At 39.7% G+C, this 24592-nt stretch overlaps 1 protein-coding gene across 1 annotated transcript in view; it reads left to right on the top strand.

Moving 5' to 3' along the window:
• ncapd3 (non-SMC condensin II complex, subunit D3) overlaps positions 1 to 19414 on the top strand; it is a 32549-nt gene extending 13135 nt beyond the window's left edge. The window contains exons 15-35 of the mRNA XM_089012497.1: positions 9 to 143; positions 268 to 488; positions 661 to 852; positions 921 to 1018; positions 1090 to 1199; positions 1624 to 1731; positions 3455 to 3569; positions 5105 to 5200; positions 5281 to 5519; positions 5698 to 5777; positions 8183 to 8320; positions 8432 to 8565; positions 9969 to 10180; positions 10299 to 10409; positions 10578 to 10745; positions 13456 to 13568; positions 13837 to 13904; positions 15135 to 15182; positions 15287 to 15346; positions 16217 to 16265; positions 17144 to 19414. Of these exons, the coding sequence (XP_088868623.1) occupies positions 9 to 143; positions 268 to 488; positions 661 to 852; positions 921 to 1018; positions 1090 to 1199; positions 1624 to 1731; positions 3455 to 3569; positions 5105 to 5200; positions 5281 to 5519; positions 5698 to 5777; positions 8183 to 8320; positions 8432 to 8565; positions 9969 to 10180; positions 10299 to 10409; positions 10578 to 10745; positions 13456 to 13568; positions 13837 to 13904; positions 15135 to 15182; positions 15287 to 15346; positions 16217 to 16265; positions 17144 to 17210 (2562 nt within the window). The 3' untranslated portion in view covers positions 17211 to 19414. The remainder of the gene's footprint in view (positions 1 to 8; positions 144 to 267; positions 489 to 660; positions 853 to 920; positions 1019 to 1089; positions 1200 to 1623; positions 1732 to 3454; positions 3570 to 5104; positions 5201 to 5280; positions 5520 to 5697; positions 5778 to 8182; positions 8321 to 8431; positions 8566 to 9968; positions 10181 to 10298; positions 10410 to 10577; positions 10746 to 13455; positions 13569 to 13836; positions 13905 to 15134; positions 15183 to 15286; positions 15347 to 16216; positions 16266 to 17143) is intronic.
• The last annotated feature ends 5178 nt before the right edge of the window (positions 19415 to 24592 follow it).

Raw genomic sequence — 24592 nt, forward strand, 5'->3', positions numbered from 1 at the left:
TCCTCCAGGCCCTTGTAGGTCTTCTGAAACATGGTGTGATCCCCATAAACTGGACAAACCTTTCTTTGCTCTCAGAGCGCTGTAGAGACCCGGCTGTGTCCGTGAAGAAGAAAGCATTGCAGTGTGTGGGAGAGATGCTTGATGTGGGTCCACCATAGTGGTTTAACAACCGTCCAGAAAACCAACAATCCAGGAACTAATAAAATATTCCATCAATTATGCTGTGTTTTATGATGTTTCTCTGTGTCTGCCAACTCTCACCACCAGGCTAAGCCAGGGTGCTGCCTGGTGCAGAAGGCTTGGCTTCAAGGTGTACTACCAGCGGTGGTGGATTCTGAAAGCTCTGTCCAGGAGAAGGCCTTGGAGGCTCTAGATCACATCTTGCTCAGCCAGATTCAAGCATACTCTCCCTGCCACCATCTTGGTACCAATCAGAGGCTGACCTGGACACTATTAAATCTTCTCTGTGATGAATGTCAGAACCTTAGGTTTGTCCATTTGTTCCAACTTCCCAAGCATGTACAATGTAATATACAACCAGAGTTATACATCTTAAAATGTTTGAAAACCTTATTACTACACGGACCTGCTTAGGTATGTTTATTTAGACAGTGAGTATTTATTTTTGTGTTTGTTTATTTAAAATCTTTTGTTCTCCAGCCATTATATTAATAGGGCCGTCACCATCTGGACAAAGCAAAGCAAGTTTACAATGACATTCATAACTAATGTGATCTCACACACGGAGGCTGATCACAATGCTGGTGCCTGGATGCTGCTTTCCAAGATAGTTGCACCATCTGTCAACATTCCTTATGGAAAACTCATGGATGCCTGGGACAACATGGTCAGGTAGGATCGGCTACATTTATTGACAAAGTTTGCATTTTTAGAGAGAATCTAGTCTTTTTTTCCCTCAGTTCAAAGGATGTGAGTGTGACAACCTGCTGTCATATTATGTGTGTGATCGGAGACATTTCTGATCACTTGAACGAGGAGACAAAGAATAGGATAGTTGGTGAGTGATTAGTGATAGATCAGTAACATTTCTTTTCAGATGTCTGGCTGAATTGTTTTGTTTCTCTGCAGATGATCTTATGCGTTGGTTGAAGTCCTTTACTATGTCTCCGGAGCTTGTCAGTGCTGCTATTGATACTCTACAACAACTTGGCAATAGTGACGATGTCAAACAGAAGCAGGTTCAAGAACATGCTTTCTTATTTTGTAACATTAACGGTAGAAGAGTGTCTCATTAGATCTGCAAAGAAAATAAGTTTCCTTGGATGCCTGCGACAAATTCTTAACTGTTGAACAGATGGCTCTGAAAGCATTAACTACAATAGATTAGAATTCTTAGAAAGGAATTATAAATGAATATTTCACATTGGATTGTAGTTACTAGTTCTGAGCCTCTTTGTCTATGTACTTCCCTAGTTAACTAGTTCAGGATCACAACAGCTATGAGCCATAGACCTCTAATGTGTTTTTTACCTTCTTTGATAATTGTCTGCGCAAGAGAAGAACGAGAAGTTATGGCCTCTGCTCTTGGGAAATAAAATCAATCAATCCACCAAACTACTGATGACAATTTAGTGCTTATTTGCCAAACCTTTGTCCCCATAGGCTTTCATGAATCTTCACTGCGGTGAACTGGTGTCAATTTCTGAGGATTATCTATCTGGTATCATCTTGAATAAAAACAGAACACACGACATTAATGAAGAGCTAATGGTAAGAAATGTCTTCTTCACTCTATTTTATAATTTAACAGAAGGGGAAGCTCATTAATTACGGTCTCTTTGGAAAAAAAAGAATACATGGGGACTGAGTGAGGGAAATAAACAAGGCCCAATTTATGCACTGTAACAATGGTACGTTTTGAAACGCACTTATAAATGAAATGTATTATTACAGAGCGTGGACTTTGGGGGTGGGGCTTCCATGCACAATCACATGAGACATTACAACAGAACTCTGAACGAAACACTCTTAATATTGGTGTGATTGTGAGAGTGGGTGCTTGTTCGTCTCTGGGTGCCCTGTGATAGGTTGGCAACCATTTCAGGGTGTACCCCTCTTGCTGCATAAACACAGCTGGGATAGGCTCCAGCATCCCCCGTCACCCTTATGAGGATAAACAAATTTAAAAAACTGCATGGCGTGCACACGTTAAAGGAGGAAAATTGTCTCGGGTCACCATGTCAAACAGCTCAGTCGCAACTAGGCTAGCACATCCACATTGGACATGAGGAGGATGAGCTTGTGAGGAAACCCAATAAAAGCAGTAAAGTGTCTTCATGCAAGGCTGTGTTTTGAGTTATTATTCTGTTGCAAAACCTGGCCTAAAAAAATCCAGGTTTTCTGACACTGGGCAGTACCCTTCTGTCATGAATATCCTGATCGCCTTGACATTTCATTGTCACTGGCACATATTCAAGAAACCCTGTGCCAGAATTAGCAAAGGGCAATAACAGAACCTCGGACAATGTTCCTTTCTTGGAATGCTTCATTTTTGTATCTCTCAGCACAAATGATGTACCTTGCCAAAAACGTCTTGTCTCTTTTGGATTGGATTGGATGTACCTTTATTCTCGCAGTGGAGAAATTTACATTTCACAGAGGCAAAGTGAAGAAAGGAGGGTAGAAAAACAAAACTGGAAAGGCAGCCACTCTCGCGGCGCCATTTTGAAGTAAATATAGTTTTTTTTTTACTGTGATGTCATTTTTTGTTGGTGTAATCTGACACTGGTGTATGTTAACCTGAGAGCCTACCACTAATATTTCTGGAATTTTTCTGAGATTTTTTTTTTTCATTTTTTCATTTCATTTTTTCATTTTTTTTCATTTCATCATTTCATTGTCATTAATATTATACATATTTTCAATATGTCATCAATTTTTCTCCTACAGCCACATCCAGGTGGTTTGGCTTCTAGTGGTGCTCACATTTCTGAATAATATGTGCAATTGTTGCCACCAAGCAATTGTTGTCATCACCTTTAACGTGTTTGTCTACAATAAGCTTTCTAATATTTTTGTACATTTTGTAGTCCATATTCACTGTGGTACAGATCATGTCACCAAAGCTCAGTCACTATAGGTCACTCTTAATAGACCAAAGAATTGCTTCAAGATTGTCAAGACCTGTGACCCCACTAACCCCGTGATACGAATGACATATTTGACTATATATATATATATATATATATATATATATATATATATATATATATATATGACATATGGACAATTTTTGGGGGGCTGCCATCAAGATGATTAAAGCCCATTTCATGAGTTTTTAAAAATAACTCTGAACCACAATTCAAAAGAACTGTATGATTTCTATTGGGTCATTGTCATTAAGTTTACCTTATTTTTGTTTTTTTTTCCATTGAAGTGAGGGTGACAAATATTTGTATTTCTAGTTGTGTAACTGGGGTTATGTGTCTTCCAGGTTAATCACTTGCACACTGTTGGTGTTGCATCACTCAACTGTCCTGGTAGAGTGTCCAAACGAATGGAGTTGCTTGTGGAATCTGTCCTTACTGCACATGCTGACAAATTGCGAGGTGCAGTATTACATGGAATTGTTTTGTTAAATTGGACAAATCAAATATATTTGGGGGGGGGAAACGTTTTTCATTTGTGCATGTCTGAGCATTGCAACATAATAATGCAGTTTTTTCCGCATTATAATGCGCAACTTCAGCGAATGGTGTATTTTAAAACCGTTTCCATGTATAAGATACAGCAGATAGATGCTAGGGTTACGCTATGCATCCACTGTGCTGCACAGCACACTACTTCTTTTAAAGGGGGAAATGGAGTCAGCGACTGCTGTCAGTAGTTGTGAGACATGTTGCGGCTCAGTATTACTTGACATATAAGGCGCACTGGATTACAAGGCGCAGTGGCATATTGTGAAGAAAATGAAGGCTTTCGGGTGTCCCTTATAGTGCGAAAAATGCAGTATTCACTTAACTACTCCTCTTCAGTCTGCTGTGTCTTGTTAATCATTCAAAAAGCATTGTAAAACAAAAAAGATAACTTATTGAAGATAATATCATACCTTATTTTGCTTTCCTCACTCGCGATGCAAATGGATTAATAACAGTTTCAGATAGAAAGTAAGATCTAATCGCTTTTGAATTTTTCCAAACAGCCTAAGGTTCAGAATGGAACATTAATTAAATACTGGGAATCTTTAAATGTCCTGACTAAGATTGTCAGGGAATTTCGTTCGGACACTGTGAACAAAGGCCCGAACACAGAAGATTGTCTTTTCCTGTCAGCAGGGGACACAGTTTTCATGAAGCCACTTTGCGCTGATTCGACTGACACCCAACCGCTGCAGCCCTCTGCCAAGCTATTTATTGAGAGTATATGCAAATTTAAGTGATACATCAGTAAAACACAGTCTTCTTTATTTGAATACCACGCCCCTGCACGTCCCAAGGTACAAGCACCAACATCCGTAATCTAACAGAACATAGGCATTTTAATGGGTTGTCTTTCCATGAACTGATAGATTTGTAACCTGGCTAATGTAATTGTACCGATCCATGCGCACCAAATCCAGCAGACATTTAAACAGCTTCTTCCCCCAAGCCATTAACTCTTTGAACTCTTCAACAGTAGCCAAAATGGAACTGTATAGTGCCACTTAGCAGTTTTTTTGACGACGATACTAGTGCAGCGTGTTCTACCGGAAACAAATTCCTTGTGTGTTCTACATACTTGGCAATAAAGATTATTCTGATTCTGATTCTGATTCTGATGAGCTCTTCCCGTGCAAGAGTGTATCAAGTCCTCCCTTCCGCCCAAGGCCAGACATCCTACCTGAGGATGACAGTTTAACAGGCTGTGTCTCTTCACCTCAGATTGACCCCAGATTTTCTGTGCTTCCATTTTGGGCCTTGTGTTCGGCCAACTAAGCATACAACAGCAAGAAACGTTTAAATATGATTACTTCTAGTCTGTCTATTCTCTATCAAAAATCGAACCTTGTGTCTGTATTTAAATTTTAACCTTGTACTCTTTTAAGCGTAAGCCAGTCAGTGGTGACATAGTTGACAAATATTTTTCCTCTGTTTATGCATTGCAGATAGTCAAGATGAGCTTCCCGCTTCACTTCCGGTCTCTCAGTTCAAAGCAAACCATCTGCCAACCAAAGTCAGGGCACATGGTGTCATTACTTTGGGTAAGCTTTTTTTTTCCTGTGATTTGCAAATGGTGTGAGGAGGAGTGCCTATTTCTTCAATTTTTTTCTGACTGGATCAGGTAAGCTGTGTCTGCAGCGGGAGGAGCTGGTCCAGAAGTACCTTCCTGTGTTTGCCAGAGAACTTGAACTTGGTACAGAAGTTGCTGTCCGCAACAATATTGTGGTGATAATGTGTGATCTATGTGTTCGATACACGAGTAGAGTGGATCACTATATTCCCAACATTTCTGCGTGTCTACGAGATGATGAAGCAGTCATTAGGGAGCAAACCTTCATCATGCTTACCAACCTTCTCCAGGTAGGAAGAGACTGAGGTTCTGGAACAATGTTAAGTCGGTGTCTGTCTCTTAGACACCGCCTTAAAAATTAATGTTTTTCTTTTGTTAATCAAACATTATTGGAGGCAGACTGGAAAAATAAATGTATCCCCGTAAAACTGCCAGGCCAGTTGATTTTTATTTGTGTGTTTTTTGTAGGAAGAGTTTGTGAAATGGAAGGGCTCCCTATTCTTCCGCTTAATAGTGGTTCTTGTTGATCCTGTCCCAGCCATTGCAAGGTAATAATTGCATAATTCCAGTAATTTCAAACTGTTGAGTCAATTTGTCTTTTATGAACCATACAAATGACTTCAAGTACTTACACATATGAATGAGACCAGCCATGATGTTTGGACTGGAGTCAGTGCCACTGAAGAAAAGACAGGAAGCAGAGCTGGAGGTAGCAGAGATGAAGATGTTGAGGTTGTCTTTGGGCGTGACCAGTTTGGATAGGATCAGGAATGAGGGACAACTCATATTAGAGACTTTGGAGAGAAAGTCAGAGAAGCCAGAGTGAGATGGTTTGGACATGGTTTGGACACAACTGCCAGGCAGGAGATCGAGAGGAAGACCGAAGAGGAGGTTTATGGATGTTGTCAAAGAGGACATGAAGGTCGCTGGTGTGAGATGAGGATGCACAAAAATAGGTTAGATGGAGGACACTGATTCGCTGTAGCGACCCCTGAAGGGAAGAGCCGAAAGGAAAAGTAGAAGACACATATGAATGGGCAACAAGAACCTTGGAAAAGAACATTTTATAGATGAGCAATTTTGTTTCACTTAATGATGAAATAAATATTTTTTTTGAATATTCTCTGAAGGTTAAATCTTCATTGGCTATTCGTTAAATATTTGATGGTATGGTTACTTTGAGTTTGCATTGTTGCCAAACAAAAATGTACATGTTTGAAGTTTTATTTGTGCCAACATATGAGAGATTACAGGTCACAAAAAGTTTCTTCTGGTCAATTTCAAGGTTGAATTATGGGTCAAAATGTAGTCGCCTAATTTTTTGACGATCTATTAATTGATTGCAGAGTTCTAATCCTTGTTGATTTCCCTTTCGAGCGTGACCTATTTTGTGAAAATTGGTTCAATAGTCCTTTTTTTTGCGTGGAAAAACCCAGAACCCTTCGGGTGGAGGAACAATGTGTGAACAACACACAACTGAGGAAACTGAGGCCATTAGGTTCGTTTCACCCCAATGCACATGCTTTTTTTCTAGTTTGTTTTTTGTACAAGTGGCGTATTAGAAAACAATTGGGAAGCACTGTTAGTGGCTATTGTATATTTGGTTGCGTTTTTCTGATTTCAATGATGATGTTTTTTTTCCTTTGGGCTGATGGGGTCGACTTTAAAATGAGATGGTTTGCTTAAAACCAGGAGTGGTGATGATATCAATGGCCTAATTTCTGCTTAAATGTTTTAAAGGCCAACCGACATCACTTTTTTGTTTCCTAACTGACATCAGAAAAATGTTTTATAGCATCTAAAATACCCAAAACACGCAGGCTGATATTTTTAGTCAAATGCAAAACACCAATAAAAATGACTTAAAGTGTCCAAAATCTGCCAAAAATTGAGCTGCGAATTGGGCATTTTCAGAAAGTCCCGCCCCTAGTTCGGTACGTCACACCAAGACGTCTTGCCTTGCTCGAGAATCAAAACAATGGCTTCAGATTTGGAGAATATGCTTTCTTGTTACACATCCAGTTATGAATATGATTCAAATAGTTCTGAAGAGGAAAGTATAAATGTTTACAATCGATTAAAGAAGGTCTTCAGGGTCATTTTGATGGATCAAGACTAGTAGTGTCACAGTGATGTAGTGTCAATGCAGAAAATGGCGGCAGAGCTCCGTTGGAAATAGTTTTATTCTTCACCTTGGAATTTTTGTTAACGAATATCTAAGAGTTGTCTCGGTGTAACATACAACGATTCACCATTGCGTTATTTATGTGTTTTCCTTCTAATTCGCCATCAACACGAAGTTTTCAGACCAAACAAAGTACAGTACTGCAAAATGCATTGAGATGATGCAAGGTATGTCCTTTCTCGGTGAGGGGCGTTGCTTCAGTGACGTAGGGTGAGAACTTGTCACCAACTCAAAAACAAGACTGCCGGAATATTCAGCATAAAATATCGCTATATGCAGTGGAATCTTTGTAAAATACGCTCAGTAGAAGTCATTTGAAGCGATTTTACAAATTATGGACACAACTTGTCCGGAGACGTCGTTTGTCCTTTAATGTCTTTAATGTCCATGTAGCACCGTGGGACTGGTTGTCAAATGCCCCCCTTCTGTGGATCTCTTTGTGTCACTATGTTGGTGATGGACTTGTTTGTCTTGTTGCGCCTATGAGGCAAATCCTCAGGGTGTCTTCACATGCTCAATATTAATCAAATTTACCAGTATTATTCCTAACCAAAAAGACCCAAGGTGAGAGAAACCGAGGCTGTTAGGTTCGTTTCACCCCAATGCACATGCTTTTTTTTCTAGTTGTTTTTTTTTTTGTACAGGTGGCATATTAGAAAACAATTGGGAAGCACTATGTTAGTGATGAATTGAACATATTTACAAACATTCTGTTCATCATTCATGACCTGAAGAAAATAATCACATTCTGTGTTCTGTCTGTTACAGTCTATGTGAATACTGCCTTGTTCACATACTGCTGAAAAAGAGCCCAGAAATGTTTAGTCAGCATTTCATTGAGTGCATTTATCACTTCAATTCATATAATGGACACAATTCCTACAACAAGTTTCCTCAAACTGAAAGGTTAGAATCGGACACTACTCAACTTGCAAAGTGAAATGTCTGCAATGTTACTTCAGTACGTATGTTCAGTATGCTACAATGTTTGATATTTCCTTTCCCAAATATTTTCAGGGAAAAAGTTCGGTTCTCCCTCAAAGGCCCTCAACACCGTGAGAAACGTTTTCAGATTTACCGATTTCTGCTGCAACACTTCACTGATGCTCAGCGTTTCAACATCAGCAACAAGATTAACCAAAGTGTCCTGGGTGAGCAAAAACAAAAGAGGGAAAAAAATGAAAGAATAATTGACTTATTTGGATCTGATGCACAACAGGATTGCATGAGGTCAAGTGGGACATTCACTTAAAGGACAACCGACGTCTACGGACAAGTTGTGTCCATAATTTGTAAAATCACTTCAAATGACTTCTACTGAGTGTATTTTACAAAGATTTCACCGCATATAGCTATGTTTTAAGACTCGCACTGAATATTCAGGAAGTCTTGTTTTCGAGTTGATGATGATCCCCCACGTGACGTCACGTTTGGAACGCCCTTGACCGAGAAAGCGACACACAATGCATTTTGCTTTACTTTGTTTTGTCTGAAAACTTCGTGTTGATCCGTGTTGATGGCGAAATTAGAAGGAAAACACATACGTAACGTGATGGGGAATCGTTGTGTGTTGCACCAAGACAACTATTTGATATTCGCTGACACAAATTCCCAGCAGAAAAAATCAGCGCATTTCCAACGGAGCTTGGGCGCCATCTTCTGCATTTTCTGGGTGCTACGTTTCTGTCCAGATGTCTCAAAATGACACGGAAAAACTTTTTTAATCGATTGCAAACATTTATGCTTTCCTGTTCAGAACTATTTGAATCATATTCATAACTGGATGAGTAACAAGAAAGCATCTTCTGCGAATCTGAAACCATTGTTTTGATTCTCGAGCATGGCAAGACGTCATGAAAGACGGCAAGGCTGAAACTGACCACTTCTGGGTTCAATTTGAAGTAGTTTTTTGACACTTTAAGTCATTTTTATTGGTGTTTTTCATTTGACTAAAAATATCAGGCTGCATGTTTTGGGTATTTTAGATGCTATAAAACGTTTTTCTGATGTCAGTTAGGAAACAAAAAAATGGTGTCGGTTGTCCTTTAAGTCAAACTGTTTCATGAAAATGTAAACGAAAGAGAGGACATACCTTTGCTGTGTCCATTCTTTTGGTAAACTCTTCGAACATGTAAAAAGTGTAATGGTGACAGACTCACATGCTCTGAATAACAATTATAACAATGTTTCCTCAGTTACGAGACAGGAATGAAATACGTAATGTTGAAAAAAATGGCTGAACTATTTTATGAGATTCACTCTTGTCATCGGGGGTCAAAAGAAAAATTGCACATTTGCGGTACTCCAGACTTATTCTGTATTTTTAACTATTTTCAAGCATACACTCACTCGGGAACTGCGAGATTTGTGTAGGTTGATTACAATTAGATGAGTGAGACGAATAATGTCTTCCAATCCTGGAATAACCCTTTGATATCCACTGTATTTTTCCTTCAAACCTGTAACTTGAAATACTGCCATGATATGCACCATAAGTACAAAAACCTACAGTACTTCTTTGCTTCCACCTAATTCTGAGTTCTTTATATTCCAGCCTGTTTTGCAAATGAAGAGTTGCCTTTAGATGCAGATGGCGAAAGCATTTTATCAGAAACCTTCAACATACTGACCCTAAAAGAGATGAAGCTGCAGGTCATATCCCACCCATCTGGCACTGCTACAGGGGAGGAACAAGAAGGGGAGGAAAACATGACTACAATGGCAAAAGCAGTTCTTCAGGTGGCTCAAAATAAGGTGATTTCGCAGGTGAGTTTAGATTGGACATGTTTGAGTTGGACTGATTTCTTCCCACAAGTTAATTGTTAAAGGCCAATTTTAGCCATTTTTAGGACTATTTTAAGCTTTTTTTTTGTCTGATCTCCAGGTCAGGAAAAGGGCCTTCATAGAGAACACCGTTCCTCTAATCATCAGTCTTAAGCACTTACTGGAGCAGAAACAGTCTGCTGTCCTCAAAGATCTCACTGCCTACCTGCAGGTTACTATGTCAAACTGCATATTTTTGCATTGGGGTATTGTTGTGGACTCTCAGGATTGTGTACTGTCATAAAAACAAAAAGAAAATGTGCAATACTCCATTATATTCCATTGTTGATTTGTAGACGGCAATGAACACATCAGCTGTGTGACACATTGTTTGTCTTAGGCAACAATGCAGGACTACTGTCATGAAGTCAAGGAGTTTTTTTCTGGAGATGAGCAACTAGCAGCAGAAGTGGAATTTGTCCTGAAGGAAGCTGAAAAAGAGCGTGAGCTGGAGAATCGGATGGACAACTGCAATCTGAATGAAGATGCCAAAATGCTAACTCCTCAGGTAGGAATGTATTATTTGAAGAGTTATAACGCTAGGCAAGACCCATCCCTGCCCATTTTGAAAACTTGTTTTAAAACTCGACATATCTTTATTGAAGAGCATGGCCCGGTAGTCGAATGGTTCACACGTTGACCTCACAGTGCAGAAGCACCAGGTTCAATTCTAGCTTCCTGTGTGTTTGCATATTCTCCCCAGGCCCGCACGGGTTTCCTCCCATTTTCCGATGCTGATTGAACAACCCAAATTGTCCCTCAGTGTGAGTGTATGCGTAGAGGGTTGTTTGTTTCTTCAGAGTGTACCCTGCTTACTGCCTGAAGACAGCTGAGATAGGCTTCAAACATCCCCTGCGACCTGAGTGAGGATAGGGCAATTTGGAAAATGAATGAATAATTTTATTCAGATTTTTTTCTTCTGAAACCATCAGGATCAATTCAATTGGATGTGTTGGAGTAGGGAGGGATACAAAAGAAGTGGGAACCATAGTTCTCTACCCCTGAGTTAGTTGTATGAGTTAGGATTGTTAAATCATTATTATTTGATGTTACATATATAAAGTGGTTTGTCTATGCTGCAACTACAGTCTCATACCTTGGTTTTGGATTAAACTCTATTCCAGAAGGCTGTTCGAAAAGTGATTTGTTTGAAATCGAAATTATTTTTATTAGTCCATAATTAGGGGCTTAATACTCATTGCAGGTAAAAAAAGGTCAAATTTGTGTAAATCACAACAAAGACGTACACTCTCAACCAACATTACATGGGGACTTCCTCGTGTAAAGAAGCCAAGAGGAGTCAAATAGCATTTTCGGGTTTGCTTAGTTTGATCGAAAAAAGATTTTCTGTCATAATCCGAGGCGTAAAAATATCTAATTTTTTGGTTGAAAACCAATTTCGTCGAAAAAAGAGATGTTCAAAAACCAAGGTATGACTGTATATAATTAATCGTCTTGTACTTTAAGTCAAATGTGACAGCAGAACAAACAATAATTTAAAGGACAACCGACACCGCTTTTTTGTTTCCTAACTGACATCAGATAAACGTTTTATTGCATCTAAAATACCCAAAACATGCAGCCTGATATTTTTAGTCAAATGCAAAACACCAATAAAAATGCGTTAGTGTCCCAAAACTACTTCAAAATGACCCAGAAGATGCCGAGTTTCAGAAGGTCCTGCCCCCTTGTTCGTGACATCACGCCAGGACGTCTTGCCTTGCTCTAGAATCAAAACAATGGCTTCAGATTCGGAGAAGATGCTTTCTTGATACTCATCCAGTTATGAATATGATTCAAATAGTTCTGAAGAGGAAAGAATACATGTTTGCAATCGATTAAAGAAGTACTTCCGTATCAATTCGAGCCGTCAGGACTCCCATGTAGCGTACCAGAAAATGCACAAGACGCCGCCCAAGCTCCGTTGGAAATGGACTGATTTGTCTGCTGGGAATTTGTGTCAACGAGTATCAAATAGTAGTCTTGGTGCGACACACGATTCACCACCGAGTTATGTGTTTTCCTTCTAATTTCGCCACAGACACGGATCAACACAAAGTTTTCAGACCAAACAAAGTACCCAAAATGCATCGTGTGTCGCTTTCTCGGTCACGGGCGTTCCAGACGTGACGTGACGTCACGTCAGGCATCGTCATCAACTCGAAAACAAGACTTCCTGAATATTCAGCGTGATTCTTAAAACGTAAAATATAGGTACAGTAAAGTCTCGTTATATCGATATCGGATATATCGATAGTCCCGGTTATATCGATACTATTTCTATGCACGCACGGAGAAAATTACATGCAAACAGGGTCGGATATATCGATAGTCCCGGTTATATCGATATTTTTTCGGACTCCCTTGCATATCGATATAACGAGACTTTACTGTATATGCAGTGGAATATTTGTAAAATACGCTCAGTAGAAGTAATTTGAAGTGATTTTACAAATTATGGACACAACTTGTCAATTGTTTTGTTTCCTAACTAACATCAGAAAAACGTTTTATAGCATTTAAAATACCCAAAACACGCAGGCTGATATTTTTAGTCTAATGCAAAACACCATTAAAAATGACTTAAAGTGTGCTAAATCTGCAGCTGCGAATTGGGCATTTTCAGAAAGTCCCGCCCCCAGTTCGTGACGTCACGCCAAGACGTCTTGCCTTGCTTGAGAATCGAAAAAATGGCTTCAGATTCGGAAAAGAGGCTTTCTTGTTACGCATCCAGTTATGAATATGATTCAAATAGTTCTGAAGAGGAGAGCATAAATGTTTGCAATCAATTAAAGAAGGTCTTCCAGGTGATGTGTAGCACCCCGAGAAAATGCAGAAGATGGCGCCAGAGCTCCGTTGATTTGTCTGGTTGGAATTTGTGTCAGCGAATATCAAATAGTAGTCTTGGTGCAACACACAACGATTTGCCATCACACTGAAAATTGAGCGCGAGTCGTAAAACGTAAAATATTGCTATATGCGGTGGAATCTTTGTAAAATACACTCAGTAGAAGTCATTTGAAGCGATTTTACAAATTAATTAAACTTGTCCGGAGACGTCGGTTGTCCTTTAAAAGTCACATCTGATAGTACACATTCATAAGCAATGCACCAAACCACAAACATGTATTCCGTGGTTTCTTTCATTTCCCACTCTTTGGTGTAATGGTCTTTCACTTTATGGCTGACGTTATTTTGGAATCTGTTATCTTTTGGAGGTTTCAGCCCATCGCTATCCTGTGTTGTCGAGGCGTCTCCATCCTTCTGGCTTTTTCACACCACAGCCAGTGTATCAAAATCAACTCCCCGAAAGACTTTTACAGAGTGAGAGGTATGTTTGCTTCATTTGTTATACAAATTTTGCATTTGTTGTCCATTTTAGTATATTTTGTTTTTCTTAAACTTCATGTGTAAGGTGTTTAGCTAGAACTGGGGAAATAAAACAAACAATATGCTCCCTACACCACTTAAAGGACAACCGACACCATTTTTTTGTTTCCTAACTGACACAAAAATGTTTTATAGCATCTACCTGTACTAGGTTATTAAGAAAATAGGTGTGCATTTGCATGTCTGAGAAAGTTTAATCTGTGTTGCAGACATGTGCATGGCCCGGCCAGAAACAGATTAGAACGACAGTCAAATGCCATCTCTCTCCAAAGAACAGGTGAATACTGGAACCAAATGATTTATCAAGTTTTGAATGACTAAAAAGAGGTTTTACCAGAGTTGACAGACGACTTTGCTTAAAGGACAACCGACGTCTCCGGACAAGTTGTGTCCATAATTTGTAAAACGGCTTCAAATAACTTCTACTGAGCGTATTTTACAAAGATTCCACCGCATATAGCTATATTTTACGTTTTAAGACTGGCGCTGAATATTCAGGAAGTCTTGTTTTTGAGTTGGTGACGAGTCCGTACGTGACGTCACTAAAGGACGGCCCTTTACCGTAAAAAAGACGCGTTGTAGCGGTCCTTCCATCACGTCAATGTATTTTGCTGTATTGTTTGGTCTGAAAACCTTGTGTTGCACCCAAAAGCCGCCAGAAGAGGGTGTCCAAGCTCCATATAAGGAATTTATCAGCCTGTGGAAACGGAGGTGACCACATGAGGTTGCCATTTTGTGCCTCTTTTCTGGTGATCGTTTCTCCCCAATGTTGCCTCAAAATTGCAAGGAATACATTCTTTAATCGATTGCAAACATGTATGCTTTCCTCTTCAGAACTATTTGAATCATATTCATAACTGGAGGTGTAACAACAAAGCATATTCTCCCAATCTGAAGCCATTGTTTTGATTCTCAGGCAATGCAAGACGTCTTGGCGTGACGTGGCGTGACACACTGGGGGCAGGACTTTCTGAAAATGCCCAATTCGCAGCTCAATTTTTTGCCGATTTTGGAAGCTTTAAGTCATTTTTATTGCCATTGTAGCAGTCATATTGACTGCTACAATGTGTCTTTTTTTTCGGTCAGGGGGCGTTCCTTTAGTGACGTCACGTACGGACTCGTCACCAACTCAAAAACAAGACTTCCTGAATATTCAGCGCGAGTCTTAAAACGTAAAATATAGCTATATGCGGTGGAATCTTTTTAAAATACGCTCAGTAGAAGTCATTTGAAGCCATTTTACAAATTATGAACACAACTTGTCCGGAGACGTCGGTTGTTCTTTAAAATAACTTTGTGATAGTACTCACGATAAACATGAATGATTTTCCGTTTCAACATGAACGGCCAGTATCATCTAATCAATATTGCGCTTTCAGCCAACCTAGGTCAGTATCATCCAATCAAAATTGCGCTTTCCACCAACTGCCGCCCAAACAGGAAAAGCCAAAGGTTCTGTTCTACAGAGATGAGCAATTCATCATGTGTGTATACATTTGTCTTCCAGACATTTCTCAAGGAGCTGTGACTGACAGAGCCATCAGCACACCACGTGGTACGTATGATGCCACAACAATGTTGACACAGCTACAGTACGTATATTAGTATGACTTCACATTATTGACCTCAGCCCCTTTACTTCACCCCCAACTGTTTCAGTTATAGGCATCAATGTAACCTTTGAAGAGGGAGTCAGTGCCATCTACAGTGATAAAACAAGTATGCCATTTCGCTTATATTAAATTGTATTTTAATTCAGGGGTGGCCAACCAGTCAGAGACTAAGAGACATTTTTTATGGTGTTAGCCACATTGTGCACATGGGCGCACATAAGCATCCTTTACACACACACGCACACGCATGCACGTATACGCACGGACGGACCTCTGTTCAGCCACATTTATTGCAAATGTCACATCCCAATATAATGACAAAAATTAACTCCTACAGTACAAACACTACAGATTATTTTCAATAATACTTGTGTGCACTGACACACAAACTATATTCACCCAAGTCCACAAATAAATAATATCACATTTTTCTCAGCATGTTGTTTAGTGCCTTAGTACAGGAACTTTTGGCATTTGGACACTTGAAACACGGAACTGTTTTCATGTGAGCTGCAATAATTACTTAGCTGGGTCGGCGATCAACGATCAACTTTTGAACTCGCACGTGCATATATGCATACACGTCAGATCTAAGCTTAGTACTTTGTGCCATTTATCGTGCATGCTGGTGGTTCATTTGTCATCTGACTGGCTGCCCTGTTTGTCAATCAAGTCACATGACTGCTGATGGGCTGACATAAATTCAGCTGTCCAAAATTCTGTCACGAAGGCCTTGTCGACATTTGTCATGTGAAAGACTGAGAGCTGCATTGAACCAGCTCACGAACTGCCGGTTGGCCACCCCTGTTGTTGATACTGAGAGTGAAGATATGCACCTATTTTATGTATGTTTTCATGAACAACCACTCTTCTTTCTCCTACAACCAAATCGTTAATTCGAGTTGGTTTCACACTCATTCTTTTACTTTCGGAGTTTTGGTTTGCATTAATTTAACATTTTTATGTGCCCTGACAGGTTTCAATCAGAGGTCTAGTGTTCTTCATGTGCGAACAGATGAAAATCTGTGAGTGTTGCCGTTTTGTTCAAAAAGAGAATCCAACACCACTGTACAATGTAAATAAACATGCAGGCTGATATTTTTAGTCAAATGCAAAACACCAATAAAAATGACTTAAAGTGTCCCAAAACTACTTCAAAATGACCTCGGGGTGGCGAGTTTAAGAAGGTCCTGCCCCCTTGTTCGTGACATCACGCCAATACGTCTTGCCTTGCTCTAGAGTCAAAACAATGCCTTCAGATTCTGAGAAGATGTTTTCTTGTTACTCATCCAGTTATGAATATGATTCAAATAGTTCTGAAGAGGAAAGCATAAATGTTTGCAATCGATTAAAGGAGTCCTCCCATATCAAATCGAGCCGTCAATGACAGCAATGCAGCTTGCCAGAAAATACACAAGATGGCGCCCAAGCTCCATTGGAAATGGGCTGATTTGTCTGCTGGGAATTTGTGTCAACTAGTTTCAAATAGTAGTCTTGGTGCAACACACAACGATTCACCATCGCGTTATGTGTTTTCCTTCTAATTTCGCTATCAACATGGATCAACACGAAGTTTTCAGACCAAACAAAGTACCCAAAATGCATCATGTGTTGCTTTCTCGGTCACGGGCGTTCCAGACGTGACGTCACGTCAGGCAATGTCATCAACTCGAAAACAAGACTTCCTAAATATTCAGCGCAAGTCTTAAAATCTAAAATATAGCTATATGCTGTGGAATCTTTGTAAAATACGCTCAGTAGAAGTCATTTGAAGTGATTTTACAAATTATGGACACAAGTTGTTCGGAGGCATCGGTTATCCTTTAAATAATCAGGCTCATAGCTTTAAATTCACATCTTATTCCATATTGGACCTGGCTGATGCTAAGGTTTTCTGTTTCAGAGCTTCTGGACCGAAGCCGTGGAATGTACAGTCTCCTCTCCGTCAGAATAAGAAAACCAGTGTTTAGTTTCCAGTTGCTTTGTTCTGCGTCAAACAAGTCACCCCATCACATTTTTTCATTTGTTCATAATAGAAAATGAAAGATAAAAAAACACCAGAGAAGTTGCATTTCCATGCATGTCAGTTTCCATTCCTCTGTCAATTGCTATCTGAAATTCTGATTCCCCATTTTTTTCTTGATATAATTGGTTGAATTCATATTTACTGTCAATGCCTTGTCTCGTGAGGGAATAATTCGGAACAAATTACACATACAGTGATACCTCGGCTTACGAACGCTTTAGCTAACGAACGTTTCACCTCACGAACATTAAATTCGCGAGAATATAATCTTGCCGCATGAACTAGTTTTCGGGAAACTCATGGAGCGCCACAATGGCTGGCGGACGAGTTTTCGGCAGAAGAGCACCAAACCACACGGCCGAACAGCGCCACTATGGCTGCCAGACTACTTTTCCACACACCCCTTTCTCTGAGTGCATACGTGGTTTGTAATCAAGGACACATTTGCTATTATGGATCCGAAAAAGTCCCCACCACAGGCTAGTGTTCAGCTGAAGAAGACACAAAATTATGGTCAAGCAGAAGAAGGAGATCATCGAGAAACACAAAAGAGGTACAGTGAGACCTCAACTTACGAACTTAATTGGTTCCCAGACAGAGTGTGTAAGGCAAAAAGTGTGTATCTCAAAAAAAAAAATTCCCATAGGAAACCGTTAAAATGGGAATAATCCGTTCCCGGGTTTCCATAAAATATACTTTTCAGCTAAATAAGCCTTAAAACTACACACAACAGTGTACCTTATTCTATGAATAATAAATGTGCTATTGTATTGTAATGAAAGAAATACACTGCATTGTATCATAAATGAGAAGGTTTCTTCAGCCGTCATCTGTACAAAAGTGACACAGACGTATTGTATCATAAAGTCACTTTATTTACATTTGTGATGGTCATTTATGGCTTGATGGAATGGCGTTGGAGGTCGAAGGTCAAAGGGAATTGCTGTTTGGAAAGAGAGGTGCATTACATGAGGACTGTAATTAAAGAAATAAACTGTGCTGTAAAATAAAGTTTTATTTACCTTTTTGATGGTCGCTGATGGCTTATGGAAGGAGAGTCACCTTCCATAAGGACCGTTGGTAACTTAACCTCTGGTGCTGTGTGCTTCCGCCGAAGATCACTCCGCCAGCCGTGGTGGGTGTGTATTATGAAAATAGTGCTTATTATAAGGTTTAATTTTCATGCATTTGACGTTTGTAAGACAAAAAGTTTGTAAGTTGAGGTCTCACTGTATGCGTTTGTGTGATTTAGGATCCCAGTACCAGTATGCTGAGTCGAACATTGCTACGTGTGGCTAAGGGTGTTTCTGTGTTGTCGACGCAACGGTCTCGGGCAATAGAAGAGGTTGAAAAACGTTTGTTTTTTTGGATTAACAAAAAGCAGCTCGCAGGGGTCCGTGCTATTGAGGATATTTTCACAGAGAAAGCACGGCAACTTCACTCAGATATCATCAAGAGGCAACTACCATCACAAAGGTAAATAAAACAACTTTATTATACGGTACAGTTTATTTTTTTAATTACAATACAATAGCACATTTATTATACATAAAATAAGGTATATTTTGTGTAGTTTTAAGGCTTATTTAGTAGAAAACTGTTTTATGGGGACCTGGAAACAGATTATTCTCATTTTTAATAGTTTCCTATGGGAAATGAACGTTTGCAAGACACACTTTTCGCCTTCCGCACACTTTCTGGGGACCAATTAACTTTGTAATCTGAGGTATCACTGCATTTGACTTAATCAAAAGTTGATTTACAGTTTTCAGGGGTATCATTTTTTAATAGAACGATATGAACCTTAAACTTACTTGAAATATGATTGTTGATATATTTTTTAAAAAAGCCAAGTCGGTGAAGATATGTTATCACAGATGTATTAAACCTGTGATTTCAGACCAGAGTTCCATTATCTATTAATCAAAATAGTGCCCTTGAAAATGTATGCCCAACCTTGGCCCCATCTATTGTATTGAAGAGAAGATACCCTGCAAATCAAGCGTTAAACATAAGTTAATGCCAAAGATTTTATGACATTAGAAAACAGAAATGCATGAAAATGACCCCCGAATACAATATGCATGGATTTGGCAATTAGGAGATTTTTTTTTTGTCACCCACGTTTTTCAAAACATTTACATTTTGTAAAAACCGCTGGTCGTCCCGATCAGATTGGCGACCAGCGGGTAGCGACGTCAGCCCTGCCTGCAGCCTCGCAGGTGTTGGTCGTTTAATCATTGACATTTAAAAGAACACCGGGCACGATCATCCGGGGCCGATTCATTGTTTGTTTGCTGCTTGTTTGCTGCATGCATTCTGTCAACGGTTTGCGAGGTGGTGATGGCGGGTTCGGATCCCAAAAAGCAGGCAGGAGGGAGCAGGAGGTTGTTTGACAAATTGTATTAAAATAAAGGTCAGCAGTAACAAAATGTAAAACATCAAAATGATCTGAATGGAAAAAATACAAAGTAGCAAAAGAAAACCAAGTGTAAAAGTCCGCCAAGATTAAACAAACACGTACACAATGCATGCAGCAAACAAACAGTGAATCGGCCCCGGATGATCGTGCCCGGTGTCCTTTTAAGTGTCATTGATTATAACGACCAGCACCTGCGAGGCTGCCGGCTGGGCTGACGTCGCTACCCGCTGGTCGCCAATCTGATCGGGACGACCAGCACCTGTGCAGGTGCAGGCGGGGCCGACAGCGCCCCCCGTTGGTCGCCAACCAGATCATGACAGCAAAATATGGACCGGTAAATACATTTTACATTTCTCATACAAGATTGGAACCTTTACCTCTGCCCAATGTTCCCTCTAATTTTTCATGCGTTTTAGCAGACACACAAGCTCCCTGAGCACACTGAGGACCACTGTGAGCGACATCAGGTGTGTACTCGTGATGTGCCGTTCGCGAACGAGCCGGAGCCGTATCTGTGAAGTAAACAAAGAGTTACTAACAAGTAGCCGGAAATGAGAGCCACCTTTTTCGTCATCTATTCCCGCCCCCAGTCTTCGGTTAAAGCCGCACGTGATTTGTCGATATCAGTGGTAGAAGAGGGAGGGGAGAATTACAGACACACGCAGCAGTGAGGAGGGGGAGGGTGCTTATGGTAGACAGGTGGACAAATGTTATCACATTATGTTATTATTATATTTTTTACTAGTTGGTATGATAGTATTATTAATATGAAAAGCAAAAAAGCAACTGATCATCAGACCAGAGAAACCACAGGGAACTTGAATGTTCATGCATGCTCACTGTGCACATATAAATCAAGCCGTATAAATAAAAATATTTGATATAGTGTATTTTTCACTTGAGTAATTTGTTTTTCCACATAATTGTACAGGATTTTTGCTAGTTAATTTAAGCAACAAACAAACTGAGGAGCCATTTGAGAGCCAAAATACCGGATCTTTTTAGTGAGCCGAGCCAAAAGAACCGGCTCTCTTAAAAGAGCCGGAATTCCCATCACAAATGTGTACGCTGTGGCCACACACCAGTTTCACGCTTATATCACGGCGTGTATGGGCAGGGCACATTCGCACCGTTCTGCTCCGATTGACTGCGTAGCGTACGTGAACTGTCCGGCATTATTGGCTGGACACCTGTAACTCATACAGTTATATTGCAAAATATGCGAAGCATAGATGTTCCTGTGCGCTGTGTGCAAGCAGTGCGCGATTGCGCACGCGCGCATCCTAGAGGGAACATTGCATCTGTCATCACACATTAAAATCAAGTTCATTACTTCTGGCATTCCACTTGCTTGAGTTTCAACTCGTTTTCTCTGAGTTGAAAATGTTTAAATTCATTTATTTTATTAAAAGGATGAGGTTGTGTGTGTGCACGATGTCCATTAATTTAAGTGGGATGTGGAAAAGAATGTGATTCATGTTTCAAGCAAATGCAGTGGCAAACACAGCTGAGGTGCAGTCGACATATCAAACATTTTTTCACAACCTTTCAGCCTGACCCTCCACCCGCAGCAGTAAATTGAAGTAAATGGGGTTATTCTTAGGCCAATAACCTCGAGACCTTTTATGTGCATCCAGTAATTGTCAGAGACCACGCCTGAGGAAATGACCTTTCCTCCAGTGGGCAGATACGATCACGGATGTTTCCTTTTTCACGTGAGAGGGGAAGCATCAGAAAATCAGAACATAAATTCCTCATTTGACAGAAATTTCCATTTCCGAACACTCTGTGACAAGTGCATATTTTTTTTGCATCTATTTTTTCTCAGTAAAAATCTTGTGAAGCAGTTGTGTATAGTTAGGAGTTTAAACACCCTTCTGATGGCCTAAACATTAATTTGATAACGTGTCTATGACTTTGATTGACTGGCTACCAGTTCACAGTGCACCCTGTATATAATAATAATAATAATAATAATAATAATAATAATAATAATAATAATAATAATAATAATTCATTCATAAGCGCCTTTCAAAACTCAAGGTCACTTTACAGTCACAGGTTTAGTTTTTTTTTGTGGGTGAGCAGCGGCAGCCACATGCGCTAGCGTTCACTCAACTCGAAAGTAACTCAAATAGATAGAAAGATAGCTCTCTAGCTCATAGCTAGCTAATAGCTAGCTAGAGAGATAGCTCGCCAACGAGATAGCAAATAGAGAGCTAGCTAGATAGATAAATAGCCAGCTAGATAGCAAATAGAGAGCTAGTTAGCTCGACAGATAGATAGCTAATAGAGAGCTAGCTAGCTAAACAGATAGCTAGCCAGCTAGATAGCAAATATAGAGCTTATGTTTATATAGTTATTGTTAATTTTATACTCCATTTGAACCTAATGGATACTGTCGTGATTTCATTTTAATGTTTTCTTAATTTACTACACGAAGATGGCTACGATCGTCTCCAGAATGCCTGTGGTGCTCGTTGGGATAACCCCTTTAGATAACAAATGGATGGATGGTTGGTGTCATAGCTACGCAGCTTCTACTTGTTTGTGCCAGAATAGTTTGTTTTGTCCAATCAGCTTTTGCCTTGTCTGTGTTCCAAAATAAATATATTTGGCCAAGACCTTCAGAATTCCAGATACCAAAATTTAATACACACAGCATTGAAATGGCTTATTTTGTTTTATGGATATCTTTCTATTTGAACCAATCAGAATTTAGATTCACCATTCTGTGCCCAGGCAAGGTCTCAAAGTGAAGTTGTTTTCCTTTTCTCGATTGGTTGAGTTTGATAGTCTGCTATGTTTAAAGCTGTTATAAGCTCAGCTATAAGGTGGGGGGGGGACAAGAGATGCATCAGTGAAGGAGAAATTATTACTGTCCCTCACTAAAGTATTTATTTTTCTCCATAATTTTGATGCTACTTGTATGCTCCCAGTTAAAGGACAACCGACGCCTCAGGATGAGTTGTGTCCATAATTTGTAAAATCACTTTAAATGACTTCTACTGAACATATTTTACAAAGATTCCACCGCATATAGCTATATTTTACCTTTTAAGACGCGCGCTGAATATTCAGGAAGTCTTGTTTTTGAGTTGGTGACGAGTCCGTACGTCACGGTAGGTATCGTCACTGACCGAGAAAGCGACACACAATGCATTTTGGGTACTTTGTTTGGTCTGAAAACTTCGTGTTGATCTGTGTTGATGGAGAAATTAGAAGGAAAACACATAACGCGTTGTGTGTTGCACGAAGACTACTATTTCATACTAGTTGACACAAATTCCCAGCAGACAAATCAGCCCATTTCCAACGGAGCTTGGGCGCCATCTTGTGCATTTTCTGGGACGCAACATTGGAGTCCAGACGCCTCAAAATGATACGGAAGGACTTCTTTAATAGATTGCAAACATTTATGCTTTCCTCTTCAGAACTATTTGAATCATATTCATAACTGGATGAGTAACAAGAGAGCATCTTCTCCGAATCCATTGTTTTGATTCTAGAGCAAGGCAAGACGTCCTGGCGTGACGTCACGAACAAGGGGGCGGGACCCTCTGAAACTCGCCATCCCGAGGTCATTTTTAAAGTAGTTTTTGGACACTTTAAGTCATTTTTATTGGTGTTTTGCATTTGACTGAAAATATCAGCCTGCGTGTTTTGGGTATTTTAGATGATATAAAACGTTTTTCTGATGTCAGTTAGGAAACAAAAAAATGGTGTCGGTTGTCCTTTAAGTCCCCACTGCATGCCCAGGTAAAAAAAGTTGACTGTCTGCAACTGTTTAGAGATATGAACAAAACTACATGTATATAGCGCTCGTAATTTAATTCATAATTATCTCAATTATATAACTCATACAATTTGGTTTGGTTGAATTTTGTATGCAATCCACATGAGAGAGATTCTTATCTAAACTCAAGAGGAATTGCTTCAATAGAACAGATGGCCATTTTAGACTGACAACCTCTCCTTCGCTTTTGTTCTTTTATTGGCGTGCCAAGAAAAACAATCATTCGCATGCACAAAAACAAGAAGAGCTCCATGAACATTTGAAGGCTTTTTTTCAGACACAAAATGGACATTTTGATCTGCTCCCCGACAGTCTCTGTTTTCATTTTTGTTACATAACGGAATCACTTGAGAACGCCCTGGACGCTACACATATGCACCGCCTTCTTGAAGAAAAGGTGAGAAAATGGATAGAAAACACAGTGAAATTTGAACTTTCGGTCCTCTGTTTTATGTTGCCAAAGGACTCTTTGTAATTTTTCAGAAACTCCTGCAATGTAAGGTACTGCTACTCCTCTCCTTTTTGTATCTTGAGAATTATTGGTTTCATTCCCTATTCTTTCTTTCTGACATTTGTTAAATGACCACTGAGGGTACCCACAGTTAGGAGTTTCTGAAAAATTACAAAGAGTCCTTTGGCAACATAAAATTCCAACTTATTTCAAACCGATAAACACGTTAAGGCAAAAATTAGTGCATCCAAAAGATAGGCTACCAAATGAAAAACAGAGTAATGTAGTTTATTCCATACATTGTAAGAATGAAAATTGTAAAGAGCAGTACATTGGGGAGACTCAACAAATTCTAAAAAAAAAGACTTTATCAACATCGCAGGGATAATACAAGTGGGCCTCAATCGGCAGTACATTTGCACCTAAAAGCTAGCAACCACTCAGGTTAAAATCTTAGCAAAAGAACATAGATGGTTTGAAAGGGGGGTAAAAGAAGCGTTTCTTATAAAACAACAAAATCCTTCTTTAAACCGGTCTGGTGGGGTGAGGTTCAATTTGGATCGTTCATACAATAGCCTGCTTAGGCAAAACAGGTTAGGCAACATTCGTAATGCTGATGAGGTGATACCGGTGGGAGTGGGGGAAATAGGCCAGTCG

Source organism: Hippocampus bargibanti, linkage group LG13 (assembly GCF_051943395.1).
Source record: "Hippocampus bargibanti isolate YZ-2025 linkage group LG13, ASM5194339v1, whole genome shotgun sequence".
NCBI classification, from domain to species: domain Eukaryota; kingdom Metazoa; phylum Chordata; class Actinopteri; order Syngnathiformes; family Syngnathidae; genus Hippocampus; species Hippocampus bargibanti.